Below are 24,316 nucleotides of genomic sequence, written 5' to 3'. Positions count from 1 at the left end.
CAAAACGAAATACCATGATTTCGAGCTAAGGGAGTACAGGCATCTCAATTGCTCAACTGTCTACATGAAAAATGTGTTGTATAAAGAGAGATTTCAAATGTTCCACTTGGTTAAAGATGCTGCCAGTTTCCTGAGGGCCGTGGGTAAAATTTGACATTAACAAACCGATTTGGAAGAGGGGGAGAAAGAGATAGGAGGTGGGTACGGGGAGTGGTGGGGGGGTGCAGAAGTACAGGAACGTTTTTATGGTCTCAAGATGCAATAGCCAATTAAAGAGTAGGAGGAGCAGGAATAGGAGGTCAGGCGAAGGCCCCGCTCCAGCGCTCAGGTCCACCCTTTTGTAAAGCGCTCGGATATCCTTCGGGATCTTGTTTGCGCTATATAAAACTTTATAAATAAAAAAAATAAGGGTGGGTATTCTTGGATGAAGGGGCTGCAGTTGAAAGAGGGGGTAAAGGATGAAAACAGAAATTTGATGTGCGGTCTTGATGGGGTGCACAAGTTTGTGCGTTTAGATAAGAGCGACGGCAGATCATACTTTGGACTAGAAATGGTGTCATAGGTGATATGCATTTTTAATTAATTCTTGGTTTCGCAGCGCTTTACAGGCAATTGTTTTTGCTTGCGCCTACACAATGTAGTTTTGAGGCAGGATTTCTCTTTTATAATGTATAGCACTAGAGGCACTATAACTTTTAGACTGGGGCTATTGCGTCACCAGAGTATGGTGTATTGCCTAAGCTATTGGTGTTGTACACAGCTTGTCACTTTTATGAGCTTAAATTAAAAGAAATATTGAAGGCTTTTCATTGAATGTCAATGGTTTAAACAACTGGAGGGAAAAGCAAGCGTGTGAAGCTGGAATTAGTGGTCACAGCTCAACACGACGGAGTACCGTCTCCACCAAGCTGAAGGTCTGCCTGCCTGATTTATAGACGGGTAGACATTAAGTATGTCGGCGTTGGAGACTACTCCAGCTCCATATCGGACTAACTCTTCTTATGGCCATACAGAGTTGGACCCGCGAGAGGTTTGACCCTTTCACCAACCTTTCCAATTTAGAATGGCCAGTTTTTATTCTTCCTTACAGCTGTGAAAAAAGTGGTGGCCAGAGCAGTAAAAACCTTTAAATTATACCCACGCCATGGGAGACAACTACCATGATTTTGGAGTCACTAGTTCCTACTTTGGAATTTTGTTTTTGAAAAAACAAAAACATGTTTAAAGTTTGACGGATGGTACCATCTGTAAAACTATTCATACATTAACAAATCCTGCCATGTCGGCAGTTCCTGCCAATGATAAGAAATGTCCACTGGACATCTTTAAATTCGGAGAGCGGTTACTTTGTCAGGGCGATGGAGTGCTTTACTATAATCTGAAGTATAAATCAGGCCCTTACTTTAAATTTAAAAATGAACTATTTTGAAAAAATTAAGTTAAAAGTATTTTTATCAAGTTTAAATTAAAAATAAAATTCACTGAGAAAATAAGACATATTTTATTGCCTATCAATAATTATTAAAAGTGATATGTATAATGAGCAAACGGTAGTTTAATTATATTTTAATAAAACGTGTTACATAAATTTTTTTAATTCAAAAAAGGTTATTAAATATTTTAAAATACAATTGTAAATGTTTTATATGTCTGTTAATTTTTTATACATTAAAATAATGTTTTTATATTTTTATTTCGTTTTAATAATATAGTTTAACATTATTTCCTATGGGATCTATTTTAAGTCCCTACCTCCATAGTTTAACATTATTTCCTATGGGATCTATTTTAAGTCCCTACCTCCATTACTTTATATTGCAGAGTATTGCAGTAAAAAGTGATTGGCCATGAGGTGTGCTGGACTTACAACATCTCTAATGAAGTACATTTACAAATGTTTTGGGTCAGATCAGATAATACTTTATCGTGGCAGTAAAACAAACCCAAAAAAGCACAATTCAAACATTAAAACATCTTTAAAAACATATCTCATGACCTCATCAAAATACAAATCTAAAAGCAACAGATAAATATTTGTATATTAAAAACAGCAAAATAACACATTAAAACAACATAATAGGGGCATCCTGCCATGAGGCTCAATGCCCCATTATCATCGCTTAAACAAATCTAACTAATGACAACAGACTGTTAAAACGGCCTTTGTTTTCTCATAGCTATAGCACACTTTAGAAAAGAACAAATGCAACTACAGAGTGCAGGCAGATTTAACCCTCGGCGAGTCTTCAGATGGTGCAAGCTCTGATTAAAGGGAATAAAGACCTTTTAGAGTATGTCAAGTAAAATTTGGAGAAAAGGCGTTTTGCCAATAGGTAAGGTTATGCTGTAAATATAGCCAGCAGCCTTAGCAAACCTTTGAGAGGTTTTATATATAACTACAAGGACTCCAGTTTTCCCTAGCATCAAAAATAAATACCCATGGGTGGGTGCAACACGGTGACCTTGTAGAAACACACTTTTCATCTTAAGACATTTGGGGTCACAGAACATAGAGAAAGGTTTAGAATGGTTCATGAATAAGCTTAAGGACTCCATAAAGTTGGCAAATTCCTGAAAAAAAATGTTTAGGCTCTTATGTGTTCTTCCAAATAGAACTTCGTCATCTGTGTAGAGTAACGCCAGTACTTTTTTCTTACCCACATATGGTACATCTGCAGCGCAAGCAGAGAGTGCTTCCTCAAGACCGTTACTGTACAGTAAAAATAGTACAGGGGCCAATACGACCCTTGGCATACACCCTTTTCCAGCAGAAGCTATTCGCTCGCCGGCATGGCCATACCTTACGGACGCTGAGAGATTGAAGTGCAAGGTTGGAATAAAACGTAACAAGCCCCAAGTCCACCCCTATACCCTCCAGCAATGCCCACAGCTTAGATCCTACCACACTTTTGAAGGCGCTCAACAAATCCATGAAGGTTAGAAGATGGAGCCCTGCTTTGCGGTGGTACATTTGCTAATGAGCAAGTGAAAGTTTAAGCGTTGCTCCACAGTAGCCAGTCCCTCCGTGAAATAGTACTACATCTCGGAAAGCGGAATTGTATCCCTGACACAGGACAACAAGCACTCCAGCACAACCCTCCCTACAATATATACAGCAGAATCCAGCAGGGAAATTGGGTAATAACTGGAAACTGCGAGTTGCCCATTTTAAAAATAGGCACGATGGCAGTGTGCCATGATCTGGGGAGGCCAGCGCTAGTAAAAGCATTGATACAGTTTCATAATAATGGGGACTGATTATATATGTTCATAGGCACCCAATCAGGTCCTGGGGCCTTTTTAGCGTCCCAGACTTTCTCCAAGGTAAATTTCAGGTTAATTGTCAACTTCTCTGATTCAGGGCCTTCTTGATAAGTCAGAGCAATATGAGGCACTAAAATGGGCCACCTCTGCCTCTGAGCGAATAGTGGTGAGGTCCGTGTCAACACTGGATCCCGAGGAACCAATGTCCTTAACCACCTTCCAGAAAGTCTTGGCGTCCTTCGTTCTACAAGACTGAATAAGCATCTCCCAATATTTCATTTTAATCTCCTTGCGCCTCCTGCGCAGGTTACCTTTGTACTCAACTCTAAGCACTTGAATCTTTTGACTGTCTCTGGGGTTCTCCTTCTGCAAGTTGGCAGAGGTCTTCTTGCAAGAGGAATAAAATCACTTGGCCCATAGGTTGACAGATCTGATTAGCTTAATAAGGAGATTGATAATAGCTAGCAACTGTTTTAAGTCATTTTTGGCTGCAGTTACTTTAGCAATGTTGTTCATGACTCGCAATGGGCTTACTGTTTTGTATGTTGATAAATGCCCCTTCTTAAACCCCTCCTTGGTCTTTTCTAACCCCCTCCCAGTTAATAGAAAGAATGTCCCATTTAACATCTACTTCCCCGCTTCCTTTTACATTTACTACTAAAGGGCCAATTCTGATGTTATTCGGAAAGGTTCCAAATGGAATACAGTATTGCAGAATCCGATTCGGAACACTCGTTTCCGAACAAATAGTACACATTTCCGAATGACCGATTATGATGCCCAGAAACCGTTCGGGTAGTCCAAATCGGTTCCGAAAGGAATTCGGACAGCCCGAGTCTTTCGGAGCCGAAGCAGACCGCTCTATGGACATGGTTTCCGAACAAGCGATTACGATGACCAATTTGGACAGCCATTCTGATTGTCAGCCCAACTTGAAACGGCTGTCAAAATTTGTCTTTGGGGGGCCATTGGCAGATCCCCCTTAGCCCGGGGCCTTACGAGTCGGTCCCATGGGGGTACCCATGGGACCCCTCTTCACAACCATGCACAGTGTGGCAGGCACCATTGGATGCCTGCCACAGGTTGCAAGGTTTTCCCCAAACTTCCCTTTTTTCACAGGGAGCCTGTGTTCTCGTTCAGAACACAGGCTCCCATTGAAGTCAATAGAAGTCCGACCGGATGATGTAGGAAAGCATCATAATCAGTCGTTCGGACTAGCAGGACCCGATTTGTTCTGACACTATTCTGAGACAGATTTGTTCAGAACAGTTTCTGAACAACAACAGAATCTGCCCCATAGTAGTACACTTCCATGTGGGAGGATCTCCCAATATAATACAATAAACAGGAAAGTCTCCACTCAGAATAAATCAAAAGGTGCTATTAAGGTCACCAAAAATACACTCACCCTCCCGTAAGAAAATCAGAGAACACAATTTTGGGATATATCCTTAAATAACTTTTAATCAACAAATCATAAATATACAATTAATTAATTTTTGTAAATGCAAAATCACAAGGAAAGAAAATAACGCAAAGATACAACCCCACAGCACAATCATTCAAACACTCGCGCCATCTTGTATTTCTCATTCACTCAATCACATTCGTCCTGATCCTAAGGGATCCAGTCATTCAAATTAAATTAAAGTACTTCAGTCTACAAGAGGTAGAGAACCACAATTCTTAATAGTAAGCAAAGAAGACGGATATCCTTCCTGGGAACAATTTGTTTTGTCTAAAAATGGACACAAACTCAAAATTCAAATATTGTAGATAAAATAACAGAATCAATACAGTCTAATGAAAACTTGACACATAAACCAAGACAGTAATTTACAAAAATAGCTCGTCATGAGTAACAGTAGAGCTGTGCTCATGACGAGCTGGGCTCGTCACAACCCCGCCCACTGATTAATTCTCCCGCACAGGCGGAGAATAAATCGCACGTAGGCGGCGAGCAGCCATTATGACGAGCCCAGCTCGTCATGAGCACAGCTCCACTGTGACTCATGACCAGTTGGGCTCGTCATGAGCATCGAAGAGGTTAAATTTGCAAAGGCAAAAAACCCAACTTTTTTGATCACTTTCATTGAGCAATTAAGAATTTGACCCTTGTATGGGTCCCAGTGGCGGACAAACAAACTTATGAACGATCAGACTGACTACCCAGTCCAAACTGTTAATAGGCCACAAATTGAATTAGCAGGTCTCAGGACATAGCGTTATTCTTATTTACTAATGGCTCATGACAAAAATAAAGATGAGTGCTACTGTGCATAGGGAGTGTTACCTGACTTCCTGCAACCTCCTATTTTTCAATTCAACAGGTCCATATAGCTCTATGTTAGAGCTTAAGGCACCACACCTTTAAGTTAAGAAACTGATAACATAAGAATACATATTTTATGTTAGGAATTTAAAGGAATGTTACTTGGCCAATGGGTTAGAGAAACAATTCTGGCTGGATCACATAAGACCCATCAGAATAATCTTTCCAGTGCCACAGCATTTGACAGTTTTAATTACCTTGAGAAGAACAAACAGCTTTAGACTGATCTACTTTAAGAGCTCAGAAGAAAGGTTTACTCGAACAGAATTTGGAGTTATATTGAAGGTGCAAAAATCGGACCTTTTAGAAACTGTATTCATCATAACAATTCAATTACCTTCTAGTTCATCTACCGTTTTGGGGATGTATTACAGATGTGCCCTGGAGGCCCAACAGGGGCTGTATTATACATTGTGTCCTAGGAGTGCAACGGGCGAGTGTGCCTGCTTTGTGAGCCCCCAGGGCACAATGGTATTACAGAAGGGACCGCAGACAGTTGTGCGTCCACTGCTGTAATACTGATAGTGCTGGTGCACATGTAGCACCAGTGGTATCATGAGAGGGCATTCCCTCATTTGCATGGGAGCAAGCCCCATGCAAATGAGGGAATGACTGTCTCCGCGCCCATGCTATATTATGGTCACTGACGCAAAGGCAAACATGTCCTTAAGAGGCGGATTGAAAGTGTGTCACAAAAAGGTGGCACAAGTTCACTGAGTCATAAAGGCACCCCTCAGGAGGAGAGAAAGGGGTCCTATGGACCCCCCCAGACATCCCCCTGCAGGCTGGTATAGGCACTTGCTGCACCTGCCTGCAAAGGGATCTCTCTCCTTTCTTAAAAGCACAGGTGGCATGCCGCCTGCACTGCACACGCGAAAAACGGAGCAGCTTTGAAGCACCAGCTACGTATTTCACCTGGGTTCGCGACTGCCCTGGTGGCAGCACATTCTTTCTAATACAGTGCACTGTCCCCGTTTACATTGGCGCACCTTTAGAAAGTATAGAGAAAGTTCACTGTATGCATAATACGGCCCTATTTTGAGTGATTATTCGGTCACTTACACGGGGGTGTGGCTTCATGCAAATGAGGAAATCTCTTTGCCTATGTATTTGTGACGTATTATGCACGAGTGCATCAGCAAAGTAGCCGCCTGGAGGTGCACTGACACAAAAAGGAGGTACACGGTTTACTGCTGCCCCGGAGGGCAATCCTTTGTAGAGGATGAAGTTGATCCCATTGACCCCGCCCCCGAACATCCCTCTGCAGGCGGGTGCAGTCACTCACTATTCCCTCTCTGAGTACAGACTGATGCCCCTGCACAGTGAACAGCGGAGCAGCTGATTAAAGCAGCCCCTCTGTATTTCACTGAATGTGATGCTCCCCAGGGCAGCCCCGAGTTCTAACTGCCCTGAGGGCAGCGCAATTATTGTAATCAGGCAAACTGTTAATGTTTGCGCCCAGTGCGCCTGTTTTAAAGGAGAAAACCATGACTGAGCTGAGTAATAGCTACCCATTTACAGCTCAGAGGTTATTTCTGCAGCACTCGTTTATGTATTTTGGTCAGAATAGGCTCATGAAGAGAATTTTAACAATTTCACGCTTGTTGAATTTCTGTAGTGTGGAATTTGAGACTAAGTAGCAGGCGCTTTGTCACCATCACAATAGATTTGAAATAAAGGCACTTATCACCCTTTTAGACTTTTTATATAGGAGGTATTTTCCCGCTAAAGGTCCAAAATACCACAATATTACTTTTAACCTTCAAAATCTGCAAGGAATTAAAAATATAAAGATGACAGTGATTGTCTTGAATTGCACCTCTTTGGGTGGAAGTGCACATTGCTAAAGAAGTTTGGTCTCCGTCCAAATCTTGCATTTCGTTGAAGCAATCAACCTCTGGTCATAAACAGCAAAAAGTCTGCCCCTGCAGATAAAATATTGCAAAGAGAGTCGCCTAGTGCATGAGCTTTGAGAAGGATGTTCTCACACTCACATGAGGTGAAGCATCTAACTAAAGGAGGAGTATTGGGTAGAGTTACAGAACCTGAAGAACAAAGGCGTGAAGGTGAAAAGAAGCTCTATGGATCATAGTAAAATGAACCCAATTCAGCATTTAGGCAAAATGATGTATCATTTTAAGCTGTTTTTACTGAGTATTACCGGTTTTACTTCAGGGAATATGACAAATTAGCATTTCAATCTAGAAAAGTTTAAACCATGGAGAACTTACAATTCCAGATGTACGACGATGACCCACAACAAAAACATCTAAGGAGATTACACCGCAAAACACTAAAACGTATTGCCTTGGACATATCCAAGTACAACACAAGAAAGCTTTGCCTGCCTTAACATGGACAACAAGGAAATGTTACTATAAAAAAGCTTTTGGGTACAAAGCTGAATTCCAGGCCCTCATTGCTAGGAGCAGCACTGAATGATAAAGTTAAAGAAAAGTGGACATGGTTATTCACTCCCATTCTATGTACCCCTATTCAGCACTGTTACCCAGGGAGGACAATATTTGCTGAATATACACTGCGTTGACGTACAGTCCAGATAGATTCCCGTCTCAGAGCAGAACTAATCACCTCGTTCACAACACCAAATTAAAGTACTGCAACAGTCGCCTAGCAACGGTTTCAGAGCCAGGTTGCACGGCTGTGCCTACAACTCAACAGATGAGACTGCATACAGATGACCAGAAATATCTCCACAAGCAGCTAGGGCCTCGAACAGCCAATTTCAAATCTCAAATTCCCAGGTACATTGCAAACAGACGGAAGAACTGGCCACCCAATAATCTTTGTGATTCTCTACAGCATATCAGAAGCATAAAAGTTGGTAAGTGGCCAAGAGTCAGCTAAACTTGATGAACCAGATCCAGGCAAGAATGGCAAGGAGGGATTCCTTTTGGACAAAAGATGATGTGACATTCAGGAAAACTGCTAAGAAAGAGCACAGAGAGGGCTTGACTAAGCCCATAAACATGGTGGATACAAACATTAGGCTCTCTGATAACCAGCGCAACCTGGGAAATTAAACCTGAGAGCACTCGAAAGGATTGCAGGGAGGAGGCTGACACAGGGGAAGATAACTCGCATGAGATAAACTCATGAGGCAACCGAAGAAAGGAGCAGTGGTCCCGGCTAACCCTGATCCTTGATCAGCGCAGTTGGCAGCCCCGATGTCAGTCGACATCAAGAGGCAAAGACTGGGAGTATTCCAAGATGTCAGAGCGGGGAGGACGCCTTTCTAGATGCAAGAAAAGGTGGCGAGAAAGGAAAGAGCACCAGAAAGAGGCGAGACATGGCATGCAGAAACGGAAAAGGGCTAGAAATGACAAGCCTAAGTCAACATTAAGTGAAGGGAGAAAAACAAATTAAGAAATGACGCGCCTTTAGAAACTTGAGCTGATAATGATTGCTTTGGGGAGCTTAGCTGAAATGAAATGAAAGAAGGTTACAGAGATGACATTAAAGGAGTCTACCACCATTAAAAAATGTATGAAAGAGACCGATCTTAGACTTGTAAACTCAAAAATGCATAAGCCAGGCACAGATGGGTTTACAGCTGGTTAACAAAGACTCAAGAAAATAGGGAACTACATCACAGGCTGGTAACTTACAAGTGAAAGAAGTTCACAGGAGGAGAAGATCCCTGCTCACCTATACAAAAAGATCATGCTTTCAAAGCAAACACACTCTTGCAAGGGGGCAAAAGGTGATCAGAATAATAGGAACAGGGAACTAAAAGCATCCCCACAAACAGATGGCAAGACAGAAAGACAAGATGGGATTGAAGAAGGAAAATATAAAGGCATTACTGCAGGATCTAACAATATCTCTAACAAGAAATGGAAGCCATCAATATGTTATGTTATGTTATATATTTTTCTATAGCGCTCGGCTGCCCCAGCAAAGGGGAGTCCCGGTGCTTTCTACCAGAGACGGAAAGAGGACCACTGCAGCTGGAACTTGCAATTAACATAACATTTAGCAGAAGAGGTAGATTTTTATGGCTTTTCTAAAAGACAGGAGGTCGTTCAGTCCACGAATCTGGAACGGCAAATCATTCCAGAGCTTAGCTGCAAGATACCGGAAGGAACGTCCACCCATCCTGGCTAGCCTAATACGGGGGACAACTGTCAAGTTCTGTCCTTCCGAGCGCAGAGTGCGACGGGGCACATATGCAGTGAGAAGTGTACTTAGCATAGGTGGAGAGGCCCTTTTCAAGATGTTGAATGCGAGGCAGAGGGTCTTAAAGTGGATCCTCTTCTCCACCGGGAGCCAGTGGAGTTTGATTAGGTTATTTGCCACTGACTGATGTCGGGGGAGGCCTGTCAAAGCTCTAACTGCGGCATTCTGGATTTGCTGCAGTCTTACTTTCTCCGCTACGTTTACCCCTAACAATAGGGAGCTTGCATAGTCCAGCCGCGAGAGAATGGCTGACTGTACCACAAGCTGGCGTGTCTGATGGTCAAAGAACTTTAAGATCGGCCTAAGGTTCCGCAGGATCCCAAAGCATGTGGCAGCCACTTTTTTAGTCTGATGTGTGAAGTTGAGGGCGGAATCCACCCATACTCCAAGATTTTTCACATGGTTTTTAGGCTCAGGCAGTTGGCCCAATGCCTCAGGCCACCATATGAGCTTGACGTCAATATTGAACTAAGGACCAGCATCCCAAGTTTTGTAATATTTCTGTTTCAAGGTTGCCAACTCCCATGAAAGGGTCATAGCTCAATTTCCATTATTAATACAGAATTTCACACGCTGAGCAGTGTCAGGTCTGCAAAGATACAGATAACAATCTAAAGAACAATCACTGTGCGGCGTCAACTCGCACGCCCGCAAAAACGCTCTGACGACACTTCCGGTCGTCAAGCTCCCCATAAAAAAACATATCACATTAGTAAAATTAAGAATCTCCATTGAAGGGAGCTGACAATGTTCTACCAAAGGACCCGAGTTTAAATGCAGTAAATAGCTCTATTCCTTCCTTTTCGAATTAAGAACAGTGTAATAAGCGCACTCAGCCCATTAACCTTTGTCTGAAGAGAGGGGCAGCAAAAATAACTGCTTAAAACTGCGTGTTTTATGCCGAAGAGCAATTTTAGATGGGTATTAACTTTAATTACCAGCACTCATCCTTTTCTCTGTATTTTGCCTTAATGATAAGGAAAAAGGTCAAAGACACAACGTGTAATTATTCAGCATTCAAGTCGAAAGCTGTGCAGATATTAAACTAAAAATGATTTTCATCTAAGCTGTATGAGCCACAACTCACTTCTGGGCTTAGCCTGTGGTGCGCCTTATGACTTCCAGAAGGTCAGGCGCTTTAGAGGATAAAACTCCTCCCACACAGAGGAGGCCATTACCTGCACTTTCCAATGACGCACATATAATGCAGACGATAACATCAGTGACCGAGACATTCTGCAACAGTCGAGGTCAGCAAATACATTTAAGACAGCATGTACTGGTTTTTACCGAAACTGGAGGAAAAAAACCTGTTGTGTTTGTCAATATTCAGGCTCTCAACAGACAGCACTGAAAGTCCGCAAAGCACTTAAAATGTTAGATTATGTATGAAAGTCTATTTTGGTTCAATTTGTGAAAATAATACCAACTTTTCTGTCATTCCCACAAAAAATGACAAGTTGTCGGCAACCAGCAAAGATAAGAGCACCGGGCCCAGTTCAGCAATAAGACATTTAAAGTATGGGAACAGTTTGAGGGGCATATTTACTAGAAAATGACCCAGCGCAGCGCTGCAAGCCATCTTGCTGCGCCGATCTGCGTCATTAGAAAAGTGCAGAGATGCGTCGTGTTTACAGCGATACATAGCACCCCTGTGCTTTCCTCTGCACAGGGGCACAATTGGCTGCCTAGAGCCAACACAGGCACCCTAGCACCCTGGTGATCACCTCCACCACGGATTCTCTTACCACCACCTTTTAACAGTGCCTCTCAAGGCTCTATAACCACTCTCTTTCAGATGCATTTAATTAGTTATAAAGCGGTACTCATTGTATTGTATTGTAATTGCATTTACATAGCGCTTACTACCCCTAAAGAGGCGTCGAAGCACTCTTTCGGCGAGTAGCACGCTACTCCGGAACCCATAAAGGATTAGTGTTGAGTTAGTATAGTGAAATATGGAAGTAATTTGAGTGGTGGATAGGTTAGCCAGTTATTTGGATTCAGAAGGATAGCGGAGGAATAGAAGAGGGAAAAAAGGTTTGCATTTATATAGCGCTTGTTACCCCTAATGGGGTGTTAAAGCGTTTTTTTCGGCGAGTAGCACGCTACTCCGGAACCCATAAAAGATTACTGGTGAATTGAAAGCGGAACACCACTGTTGGTTTTTTTTTTTAATAAGAATCGATTTCTACCCAAATTAACCCTTTTTGCAACATTAATATATGCTCTAATCTATACTTTGCAGTGTGCATGCAGTTCTTTGATGACCGTCAATAATTCCCTGTTCTATATTAGGATTTTAATTTATAAACTGCAAGTAACAAAAGGATCTCTTACAAAACCAGTAACCCACTGACCTATTTAAATTATATGCACTTTGTGATCTGCACGGTGCACGTTCTTTGCAGCAAGCAAATGAATCCTCTGTGCTATTTTATGATCAGTCAAAACCTGAACTAGACATCACTCCAATCTCTCTCCAGGAAGAACATTAATCACCAGAGTTATCTTGACATTTTTATTGTTGCCTGGAAATTGCTGGAGGCAGGGGAACGCAGCAGCAGGTGCTTTTAAATCCAAAATAAACTTGCAAACCGGCGTCCCCTTAAGTCAGTACCTGGTGCGGTGGCACCGCCCTAGAGCTGGCCCTGGGCAGTCATATGAATATGTCATATGACTAATGTAGTAGCAGTGCTTAATTTGAGAAAAAATAATTGTTGCAGCCATTGTCAAGAGGCCACTGCAGCTTGCACCACTGTTTGCCACTACTAGCACAGCCAATATCAGTACCAACACAATGAATAACCTTAACAAACAACTGTTGTTGTGCAGGTCTTTAATTTAGTCAAACGCCGCCATTATGAGGCAGACTGTCATAAGTGCCGGTGTTGAGAATTAAGTGCTGGTGCCGAGCACCGGATCAAATTAAGCACTGTGTTGCAGGCTCTTATTAGGACGGTATGGAAATTTAGATAGCATGGTAATCCACACATGAGGTGTGGAGATATCAGCACAACTGAATATCCTCTGCAAATGCAAGGTTACTTTGACTCCACAGGGAAAACGTTTTTTGCAGTGCAGAAATCTCTTCACCTAAACCCAAGCGAAAACTAGGTGCGAGCCATTCCCCTTTCCATCCTGAAAAGTAAGATATGCCCACAAACGTAAGGTTGCAGGTGGTGCCAACATTCCACGACAAACCACATCTTGGAACAACCACATCCCAATCGATGAGGGGGATTTTCTTCTGTGGATTTGTCCACTTGTGACCGAGAAGTATGCAGTAGTGAATAAGTTACTTACCTTCGGTAGCACCTTACCTGGTAGAGACTATCTATACATCATAGGAATGAGGGATGCACACCCTCTTAAAATACGGTTCCTTCAATTTTTTCATACTTGTTCATCCTACGTTGCGTGCTCAATGTTACAGTGCCTTGCCCTGGTGGCACGGGAGTATTAAATTACATCGTTCTTGGGGCGATTTTGCGCCCTAAAACCAATGGCGCAGCCCAATGTTGCTTCTTCTATTTCTTTTGATTACTTTACTACTTTTTACTCCATGTACTCATATGTTTCATCACACTTTTCACTGTAAAACCAATTTGTTCCACACACAAGGTGATGCAATTTTCAATGGTTTCTCATATTCAAGATGTGCCCATCCGGACGGACGGTTTTGTTGACAGTTACCTCTGACGAAGGGCCCCAGAAGCCCGAAATGCATTGGGTCTTAATGAAAATTGTCCTGGATGAACAAATGCGTCAGTACGTATTCTTGAAGAGACGTCCGGATGCTCAACAGCACGGGAAACCAGACTCTGTGCTCAGTCCAGAGCCACAAGAATGACTTTGGAGCGGTCATTCCTGATCTTCCATGAGAACTCTGTGTAAAATGTAAATGTAAATTGATACTTGTATAGCGCACTACTCACCCGCAAGGGTCTCAAGGCGCTTGTACGAATACCGCTGTGGAACCCATCCTGGCTTTCCCTGTGAGGTGTCCACTCCTTGGCACGCCCAAGGTGGAGGCCAGGCATCCTTAGCGTTGTGGGGGCCGCTGTGAAGATTAAGCAAGCTATTGCCCAGAGTTGCAGAGTGGGACTCCATGATTGGAATAGGCACCGAGGCGAGAATTATCAGGTCCGTGGAATTTTGAGCCCAAGACCCGCCGAGGCGGGGAATTGAACCCTGGTCCCGGGCTAGACCTCTGCATCAGGGTCTGCCGCTCTAACCATTGAGTGTTATGGGCGGAAAGGTGTACAGGAGGGCTGAGCTACACTGGAGACGAAAAGCACCTTCGAGCAAGAGCAGTCTTGGAAACTCAAGCACACAGAACTGTTGAAATTGCATGTTCTCAGCAGTGGCGAACAGATCGAACCACGGCTCTCTCCAATACTGAAAGAGATCTTGCACTACCTCTTCAGCGGAGTTTGTCCGCTCTGGTGTTCAGAGAACTAGACAGATGTTGAACCACTAGGGATATGCCCTGCTGTTTGAGCCAATTCTAGATCCGCAGAGCCTCTTGACAAAGGGTCCACGGCCCTATTCCGCCCTGTTTGTTGCAGTACCACATGGCAGTGGTGTGATCTGTGGACACCTGCGCTAGTCTTCCCTGGATGGAGGGCAGAAAGGCTTTCAATGCCAATCAGATCGCTCAGAGCTACAACAGGGTGATGTGGAGTCCGGATTCTGCCGGCAAAGTCCTCTAATCTTCACCTCTCCAAGATGGCCGCCCTATCCCAGGAGCAGTGGCGGCTTGCACAGTTAATGTTGTGAGGCGGGGCGGGGGCAGAGCCGGTGGGGGGTAGTGGAGTTCAACATATGATGGGAAAGTGGAGAGTAAAGAAACAAATAAATAAAACCACTTACCTTGCGTTCGCCGTATCGCCAAGTCAGCGATGCGGCGAGCACAAGGTAAGTGGTTTTATTTATTTCTTTACTCTTCACTTTCCCATCGTATGTCAAACTCCACCCGGCCCAACCCCGCCCCACCGCGTTACTTATGTGAGCTGCCACTGCCGAGGAGTGATACATCAGTCACCACTGTCAGACCTGGTTGTGGAAGGGAGAGGGATCTGCCGCTGACCAAATTGCGGGTCGTAAGCCACCACTGCAGGTCCTTTGCAGTTCCCTCCAAGATCTGGACCATGACAGAGAAATTCCCCTGATGCTACGCCCACTGGAACTTCTGGTCGCACTGCGAAGCCCGCATTTGCCAATGGGCATGTGTCACAGGCAGGGTGTAGGAGGCCATGAGGACAAACAGCCTCTGAATCAGTGTAACTGAAATCCAGGATAGAGGCTGAAACATCAGTATCATAGCCTGAATATCCTGGACTCATCGATTGGACGATAGGCCTGAAACTGCATTGTGTCCAAAACAGCTACCATGAAAAGGAGCGCCTGAGAGAATATCAGGTGTGACTTTGGCACATTGATAGTGAACCCCAGCGAAGGTCCGACATAGTCTGGAGGTAGGAGAGGACAGCCTGGGGCGAGCCCGCCTTCAACAGCCAGTCATCAAAATTGGGGAAGAATGGCAACCCTGATATCTGCAGATGAGCTGCAACCACCACCATCACCATGGTCAACACTCAAGGGGTGCTGGTGAGGCCAAAAGGGAGTACAGCGAACAAAAAATTATTGTGGCCCACCGTGAACTGCAATTAACGTCTGTGGGCAGGCAGGACGGGAATGTGGAATTACACGTCCTGCAAGTTCAACACCACCGTCCAGTCTACAGGATCCTGGGCAGACAGGAACAGAGCAAGAGTGACCATCTTGAATTTCTCCTTCTTGAAGAAGAAATTGAGAAAGTGTGGGTCGAGGATAGGACAAAGGCATCCGTCCACCTTGGGCACCAGAAAGTAGCAGGAGTAACCACCACAACTTACTTCTAGCACTGGCACTCTCTCTATGGCTCCTTTGTGCAAAAGAGCCATCACTTCTGGTGGGGAAGAGATAAGTGGTCCTCCGTAAGCATGCCATAAGTAGGTGACATGGAGGGAGGGGCAGTCTTGAAGGGGAGGGAGTAGCCTTTTGGACAATCTGCAAAACCCACCAGCCTGATGCTATGGACTGCCATTGGGGCAGGTGAAGGCTAATCCCGACGTCCAATGGGTGCCCATGATGGTAAGGGTGCAGACTAGGAGGGTTTTCAGCCTGCTGGGGTGTTGGTGGACTGACCTGACCGCTGGCCACTCGACCCACAGGGCCAGTAGGAACACGTCCATGACCACATTGAGGCTGGAAAGTTTGCACGCTGCACTGGCTGGGTGGGTAAAGAGGTGGCTACCGCCCCTTTTGAGCCATCAAAATGAGCGAAAGGTGGATGGAGGGTCACAAGGGACCATAGAAAAGCCCATGGACCTGCCCATAGCCCTGTTGTCTTTAAAGCACTTCAGCACTGAAACAGCCACATCTCCAAAGAGACGGGAGTCAACAAAGGGCATGTCCATGTGTGAGAACAGAACATCCCCAGAAAAGCCAGTCATACTCAACCAGGTGGGGCATGAGGGCCACCGTCGACGAAACCACTCTGCCTTGCGAGTCAATGGTGTCTAGTCCACAGCGGATGGGGAACCCCGCAGCATCCCTCCCATCAGCAACAGCGTGGGAGAGCATGGCCTGGACTTCCTCCGGGACAACTGTATCCCACAGAGAGGGGAATAGTGGACCAAAAGGCACATGGTGTTCACAGACTGCAGAGCCAAGCTGGCAGAAGAAAACAATTTTCCTACGATTGTCCAGCCTTTTAGATTCCCAGTCCGGGGGTTGCAGTAGGGAATGCGCAGAGATTTACATAAGACGTGGAGGCTTGGACCACCAAGCTCTCTGGGGTAGGGTGTTGGGTGAGGAAATTTGAATCCCCTGAAGGGGTGCGGTGGACAATCACCCTGTTCATAGGAGCCCCTGTGTTGGGCTTGGACCAAGTACCAAGCAGGATGTCAGTAAGTGCCTCATTGAAAGGGAGAAGCAGTTTGTATGGATACACTCCCGGCTGAAGCACTTCCGTAAAGACTGCAGTCTTGACTGCCACCGATGGCAAGCTAAGGTCCAAGACCTCAGCTGCCTTCCACACCACCGTTGCGAAGGAAGCTCCCTCCTCCGTAGCCACGAAAGCATACCAGTATCTGGCAAAGCATCCAATTCACCCAGATCCTCACACAAGACCATTTGTTCCTCAAAAGGCTAGTATTTCCCAGGGTTGAGTGACCCCTCCCAGTCCTCCCCGAGTCCTAGCCAATTAAAATAGGGCTCTGGCTCAGTCCTGGAAGGCATGGCTCCAGTAGATGCCAGAGTCGGACGACACCACTATGGCTCCGTGTTGGGGAGGAGTATGGGGATGGCAGCGTGGCACTGGCCTCGGGATCGGTGCCAGGAAAGGTTGCGATGGCACAACTGCTGACGATCTGGATCCATCTGTGAATCCTTTAGGCCCTACTGATGCCGGAGTAAGTGCTGTGGAAACAGTATGGGCCCATCCCAAACCAACAGGGCCCAATGGCGCATCAAAGGGAACCAATGGCCCACAGATTTGGTGCAAGGCCTGATAAAACTCTCAATTGGGTGGGGTTCGCAGAAACTAGAGGAGGTGTGGAGCAGACCCAGGCGCTGGCTCAATCACAAAGCAAGGCCTCGACTAACACTGCTCCCTCGTTTTCGTCAACAGGCAAGGTGAATTCGAAGCACACTTCAACTTCATTTTTTTCTTCTGGGACTTGAACTTTACCTGAGTGGCTAGACAACTTAGAGTGTGGCAGTAACCTCGGGCACCGCAACTGCTTCCAGGTTCTTTCTCTCAACCGGGTCCTCGATGGTCGTGGCGTCGCACATCGAGCAACCATAAGCTTGAGGGATCACTCCCTCAAGGCCTAGAGGTGCATGACGCCGCAGTTTGCCTGAAGTTTGGGCGCAGTTTGGGCACGCCTTCAGGCGTGATCCTGCTCGAGGCACCAGAGGCATACAAGGTGTGGGTCTGTCAGTGACATCTGTCAGTGACAGGTGCCACAAGGCTTGAAGCCGGCCTTCTAGAATGACATTGCTGCCACACCAGGAGGCAAAGCCAAAAAAGACATTTACAAAATTTCAACAAAATAAATAAAGCCAAAAATTACTAAAGGTAGCTCTTCCTGGATCTGCGCTGGCTGGCGCAGAAAGAAAAGAACTGACATCATCACCCCTGGGTGGCACCTATATAGGCACTGCCTACGTGACTTCCGGCGTGGACGACGCCAACAATGCCACACGGAGCCCAGTGATGACACCTACTGGCGTGCCGGGGTACTGCTCCTGAAATATTTCCTATCCAGTCTGACGCCTGGGGATAATTCTAAGGTAAGGAATCTGCCGCTAGAAGTCTCTATCAGATAACGCTTTTACACCCAATCACTTGTCAATCCTAGCAGGCTTAAAGGAGGTATTCTCAACCATAAACTTATATTTAATGTTGAAAATGCCTTTGTGAAAAGGCCCCATAATGCATGGAGCAGAAGACAGCAAGCAGGCACACTCTGACTATACTAACACTCGAGAGTTGCGCCGACCTTCCAAAGGTCAATACAACCAATAAATCTCAATATATTGCACAGTGCACCAAACAGCTGCCATATGTGCACGTGTACACAAGCGTTACGGCATACACAGCAAGATGTATACACACATGTGCTTCATAAAGCGATGGCGTCCATTTTACTTTAAAGTAAAAAAAATAAAAATAAAAACAGGACGTTGTAAATATAAATGGAGCAGGCAGGTAACATTTTGCAGCTACAGTAGCAAGTAAAAAAAATAATTCAAATTTAGTGAGACGGAGAAGGGTCGGGCAGAACTGGAGAGAGTCAGGCGGGGTGGATCTCATATTTGTGGAGCGGGTGTGAACGTGGCATACTGAGGACATGAACTACTTTTTTCAGAAGTCAATGACTGACAGCCCTATAAAACCCTCAGTATGTTTGCATCCATGTATGTTAGTCTGTGTCTCTGTGCGTGCTTGTTACATGCAGTGACATAAGGTCTCACCAGATAGCTAAAGCTGTCTGTAGGCGAGACCTAAAGAGATGATACTTCATCTCAACCTTATTACCTGCTACTGAACTATGAATGCATCGGCCAAGTAGTGTCAAACTGTTAAACAAATGTACTATTTTTAAGGTTTGGCACCGTAATGGAATTCACATAGCTAATTTTCTGCTCGTATTCATCTCATTATGTGCCCATTATAGGCTAAAATGCAGGCCAATTATCCTCAAGTGTTGCATTCCTTCTCAAGCATTAACTGCAGTGAATGCAGAATAGATTGCTTGACTTGCATTTGCTATTTGTACTGGAAGATAATCAGCAATTCAGTGTGATTTCATGTCCTTAATTGGGGCTCAGCAGCAGCTTACTGTCACAACCTGGATTGTCAAAGCACAAGCAAAATATTACGGAAAAGTAGATGTTGTGTTATTCATGATACAAAACAGGTAAATGAATTCCTGTAAAGTATAAAGGCTCATTTGTAAATTGACAAACGCCTACAATTCCAAGATCTGTAACAGAATGTTTGTGTAGTAACATGATATGCCTGTGTATACATGGGCTGAGTGGACATGCAGTAGAATGTTGAGTGTGGATGCTGTGAGAATGGGGATGATGAATGGAAGAGAGAAACCCCGATAGAAGCTAGCATGTTGTGGCTGTAACTAAGTGCCTGTCATAGAATAGAAACTTACCTCCTACCAAAGCATTTTCTGACTTGTTTTCACTCAAGATTCTGCCCACCACCTACAGCAATTTGATTATAATAAATGTAAGCATACTATTTTATGAAAACAAGATTTTTTTATTTAAATGTTTACAAAGTAATTTACAGCCCTATAGAAGTTTCATTGCATAAAATAGGGCCAGACTTAGCGTTTGGCAGACAGGGTACTCCGCCACTAACGGGGAGGAGTATCCTGTCTGCCAAACTGGCAGTCTGTGCACTATTTTGAGTCAAGTGGACAGTCATGTTTCCAATAGTGGTACCAAAGCTGACTCTACAGACAGAACCCCTACACGTATGGTCTGACAAGACTTGAGGCTGTCAGTGTAGGTATGTGAGACCGTCCACCCTATTTTTCTAGTTTGGGACCGCCACTAAACAGAACAAAAAAAAATTGGCACTCACGCGATGGGAGAAAACTCCATGTCAGGGTCATTAGTATTTGTTTTTCAAAAAAAAGTTATTGATTTGGGAGGTTGTTTTTGAAAAATAGGAGAATTTACTGTGCGGCTGCTTGAAACATAGAAATTCCTCAGCAAACCTTCAGTGGCTTCAGAAGAAGGCACAAAGTTCTCCACAGGACCAGCGGAGATCTAACATTATGGTGATGGGAGGAGTCCAACCAGGGTGGTAAACATAATTACCTCTGCTGATGGGCAGTGGGCCAGCCTCCATAATCAAAATCAGGTCCTTAGTTTCAAATATTGGCCCGTCGGACATGGCAGCAGACAGGTCTTCAGTCTCTCAATCTCTTTTTGATCCCTCTCCAAATAGCCGGCTCTTTGGTTGGGGCTGCGGCACCCAAACTCTCACTGTCCTCATCGGAACTGCCCTCACTCTTTTTTGCAGGGTTTTTAGAAAGTGCTTGCTTTTCACCAACAGTGTCATTTTCTTCTTCCTTGTCTTTTTCTTTCTCATTAACATCCTCCTCACCACCATCTTCCACCTCCTCCTCCTCGTCATCATCATCATCATCATCATCGGTGTCTTCACTTTCATCAGTATCATTCCCTGTCACTGGCATCATTCTGGAGAAGAAATTGAGAAATTTAGGTTTAACTCAAAATGAACCCAATACATTGAGAATTGAAGAATTCCAGGTTTGTACTCCAACAGCAGAGTTTACGGAGAGTCACAGAGTAAAAAGTCACTTATTCTCTAAAATCTACTGACCTGTTGGGATTTGAAAATTCTTTTCCTGAATCAACATCAAATGGATCTAGAAAGAAAGAAAAAAGAAAACATATTCATTGATTTAGAAATCAGATCCACAGACAAATGGAATGAGCTCAAGGACTAAAACATAATTGCACAATGGATGTGGGGCTGAGCTGATCTGAACATAAGCTAATATTGTGGAACTATAAATCCGGTGAAGATGCATTACAGTATTTTGTTTTGGAAAATGCTGGGTCAGCAATAATGTGAATATGCCGTTTTCCACATATGACTTTGGCTTCTGAATATTAAAAAACTGGTCACATATTTTGAAACATTAGAATTCTTACTATTTGTTAACAAATTACCTAAAATGTTTTCTTCATTATGACAAAATTCTGAAAAGACTGACTAATGTTCTGAAAATCCACATTCAGACTACATTACAATGTCTGGAAACAGGACTGAAGTGAGTTGGCTTCACTTGAAAAATCTGCATTTCATCATTAAAGCAGTTTAAATAAATTTCAAGCAAAAATGGTGTAGATTTCCACACCTTATTGGCTTGTTCATTTTGTCTATTCCCCTCGCCAGCCATATCTATTTGAATGTTTTTTTTTTTTTAAATGTAATCTGTGTTTAACTTTCTATTGTGCAATCCTCATCGTTTTAAATTCTGTTTATAGAATAAGAATATTTTTTTTAATTATAAATATATGATTTAGATTTATGCTTTTTTCCTTTGATCAAGAAAGCATGTAAGATATTGAACCTTTTTAATCAGACAACACACAATACAGAAGTGCCCAATGTACTAAAAAACAGGCCACATATTGTGCACAAACATTTGTGACCTCTTGTTCAGTTTCAACTGCAACCAGAGTGAATCACACATTTTTCGACATTTGAAAGGAAGGGGTATTTTACGGTGCCCTGATAGCCATCTTTCATCAATGGTATCTCAATTGTAACCAAGACCTCTGATTAGAGGCCCAGAATTCTCATGCTGAGGTAAGCTAGCTTTTTCAGAAGCCTACTCGGAACATGGAACAGCAGCAGTTTACTCTCTGTAGATCTGAAACACCATTGAATGATAAAATCGGAAGGATTGCAAACAATGAAGAAGCAAACTGGTGCCCAGATACCTCCTCCCACTGGATTCTCTGCCTTGAGGCACCCCATTTCCAATCCAGTCATCCCACTACTACTTACAAAACAATCTCTGTGCACTGAGAATCCAGAAAGCGTGTGTCTAATCTGTGAGCTTCCTTGCATCAGCAAACTTATGTAGGAACAGTGAGTTGGGCACTCCAACATTAGTTTGAGATAATCTATTCAACTAGGGTGTGATGCCAGTTAGCCGGTGTTAGACCCAGCATCCTTGGCATGTTTTTCTCCCCTGTATTGCCGTCAGACGTCCTCTTTTTGCTGACTTTGTTTTGCTGGCCATAGGACTCTGCCAACCTGTTCTAGAGTGCTTGTGCTCTCTCCTTAAAACATGTTAAAGTGACTTATACCCGATTGGTGTATTTAATTTACTTGTAAGTCTCTAGTAAAGTGGCACTACACGTGCCCAGGGCCTGTAAATTAAAGGCTACTAGTGGGCCACCAACACTAATTGTGCCACCCGCTTAATTAGCACTTTAAACAAGTCTTAGGCCTGCCATTGCAGCCTGTGTGTGTGCAGGTTTAAACAGCCATTTCGACCTGGCAAAGAAAACCTTTTGCCAGGCCCAAACCGTCCATTTTAATACAGCCCAAAAGACGGAGTGCAATGTATTTAAATTCATTTTTCCCTAATTCAAGGCCTACCTTGCCCCCAGGATAACACTGGAGATGCCTTATTATATTTTATATGTGTCATTTGCAAATGGGAACAGGTAACCATTCATGTTTGGGGTCTCTGGTTTTGAAGCGAAAAATCCTAACTTATGGTGAAGTCAGATTGTAAATTACAATTTTGAAAATGCCATTTTTATAAAGTTTGCATTTTCCTGCCTTAGCCATTTGGTACCTGCAGCCTATTTCTGGGTCACATGTCTGGGTGTAGTTGATAATTAGGCTTTGTGTATTCCTTCATATATAGCCACACACAACTGGGAGCTTAGGTGTGACTGGGTGGGCCATCACTGGAGGATGAGACGGAGAAGCTGGGCCCAATCCCACTTACACTTGAATAAACGGTGTCCTGTCTCCGTAAAAAAGGGCTGCACACTCCCTGTAGTTAGTCTGGAGCCAGGGCAAAGAAGGTAGGGCACCTGTGTACTTCAAAGGCATGCCTCTAGAAGCTTCTCCCCACTTCAAAGGTGCAAACGTAAATACTAGACCTTAGACACCACCTCTTCAGGACACTTCTGGACCTTTAGATACACTGCTAGGAAGGTGGACTGCTGTGCTGCTGAAGGACTGCCACTGTGCTGGATTGCTGCTCTGAAGGACTGCTGCCCTGCTGTGCTGACCTGCTGTCCTTTTGCTTGGATGAAAAAGACTGGGCCTGCATCTCTTGAACCCAGAGTGATTCCAGGGGTTAGTTAGCTGGCCTCTAAATCTGAAGCCTCAGGGGCATGAAGCTTCAAACAACCTGGCACCTGTACTCTGTCATCTATGAGTCTACCCTGCCAAGTGGTGCCATCCCAGTCTTGGAACGTTGGAAGTTGGCTTAAGGTGCTTTGCCAGCCTCTGTGGGACCAGCAAAACCAATGCATCTCCTCTGCTGTGCAGTGCAAACCCAAGCAGAACCGACTGTTGCATGGACTGCACCCATCGCAACGACTCATATCGCATCGCAGCCCATCTGAACCACTGCTGCATGACACATCCTCAGCTTAGGCCCTTGCCTTTTGATGGCAGCCTTGACTAGAACGCTGGGCTCCGCATCGCAGCTCAAAACTTTTTTTTCTGCAAGCTTTCTAGCCCTAGCCCCCGCTCCTCTGTCTCCTAGGTTTTGCATCCCTCAGCGCCAAGAAAGCGCCTGGTATACGTGCGCTTAACAAATGTCTTTAAATTCAAATTAAATTCAAATCGCAGCCCTGCAGCTCTTTGAAACTGTCACATTGCCCGATGCCGGACTTTGCATTGCAAGCCCCATTAACAGGGTTCTTGACCACGATGCAGGCCCTTGCATCGCAGTCTGGCAGCTTTTGGAACCGACGCATCACTTCTACTGCGCGATGTTTCTTCAGCGCGGACCTTCCCAACGCTCCACAAACCAGGATTTAAGGTGCTCTGTTCAGCGGGGCAAACTGGGTCTATGTAGCCGGCCCACGCTCCAGTGCAGTCGGCCTGAACTTGTGACTTTGTCCTGGTCCAGTGCATCTAGATATCTACAGTTGGCGCATTGTGCTTTTTGGCGCTATTCTCCCTACAATGTTTAAAACATGCTTGTCTCAGGTTCTACTGATTGCATATTTGTTGTTTTGGTCTTGTTTTATTTATTAAAGGAAGTACTGTTTTTGTAACTTGGTGTGGGATCCTTTTTGAGTGGTGTTTTAACACTTTAGTACTCTTTGAAGTGCTCTGCAAATATGTTACACATTGTCCTTTGAGATAAACCGGACTGGTCTGTGCCAAGCTAACAGAGGGTGCAGCATAGGTTAGTTTAGGGTTGG

At 44.3% G+C, this 24,316-nt stretch overlaps 1 protein-coding gene across 4 annotated transcripts in view; it reads right to left on the bottom strand.

The window, feature by feature from the left end:
- Window positions 1–19,607: 19,607 nt before the first annotated feature.
- TSR3 (TSR3 ribosome maturation factor) overlaps window positions 19,608–24,316 on the bottom strand; it is a 149,710-nt gene continuing 145,001 nt past the window's right edge. For all 4 annotated transcript variants that reach the window (XM_078664934.1, XM_078664936.1, XM_078664933.1 and 1 more), the window contains 2 exons: window positions 20,724–20,769; window positions 19,608–20,578 (listed from right to left, as the gene is read on the bottom strand). In XM_078664934.1, coding sequence (XP_078521060.1) covers window positions 20,287–20,578; window positions 20,724–20,769 — 338 coding nt within the window. In that variant the 3' untranslated portion in view covers window positions 19,608–20,286. The remainder of the gene's footprint in view (window positions 20,579–20,723; window positions 20,770–24,316) is intronic.

The sequence above is a fragment of the Lissotriton helveticus genome, chromosome 10 (assembly GCF_964261635.1).
Source record: "Lissotriton helveticus chromosome 10, aLisHel1.1, whole genome shotgun sequence".
Taxonomy (NCBI): domain Eukaryota; kingdom Metazoa; phylum Chordata; class Amphibia; order Caudata; family Salamandridae; genus Lissotriton; species Lissotriton helveticus.
The sequence above is the reverse complement of the archived record's forward strand: the minus strand, read 5'-3'. Positions and strand labels throughout refer to the sequence as shown.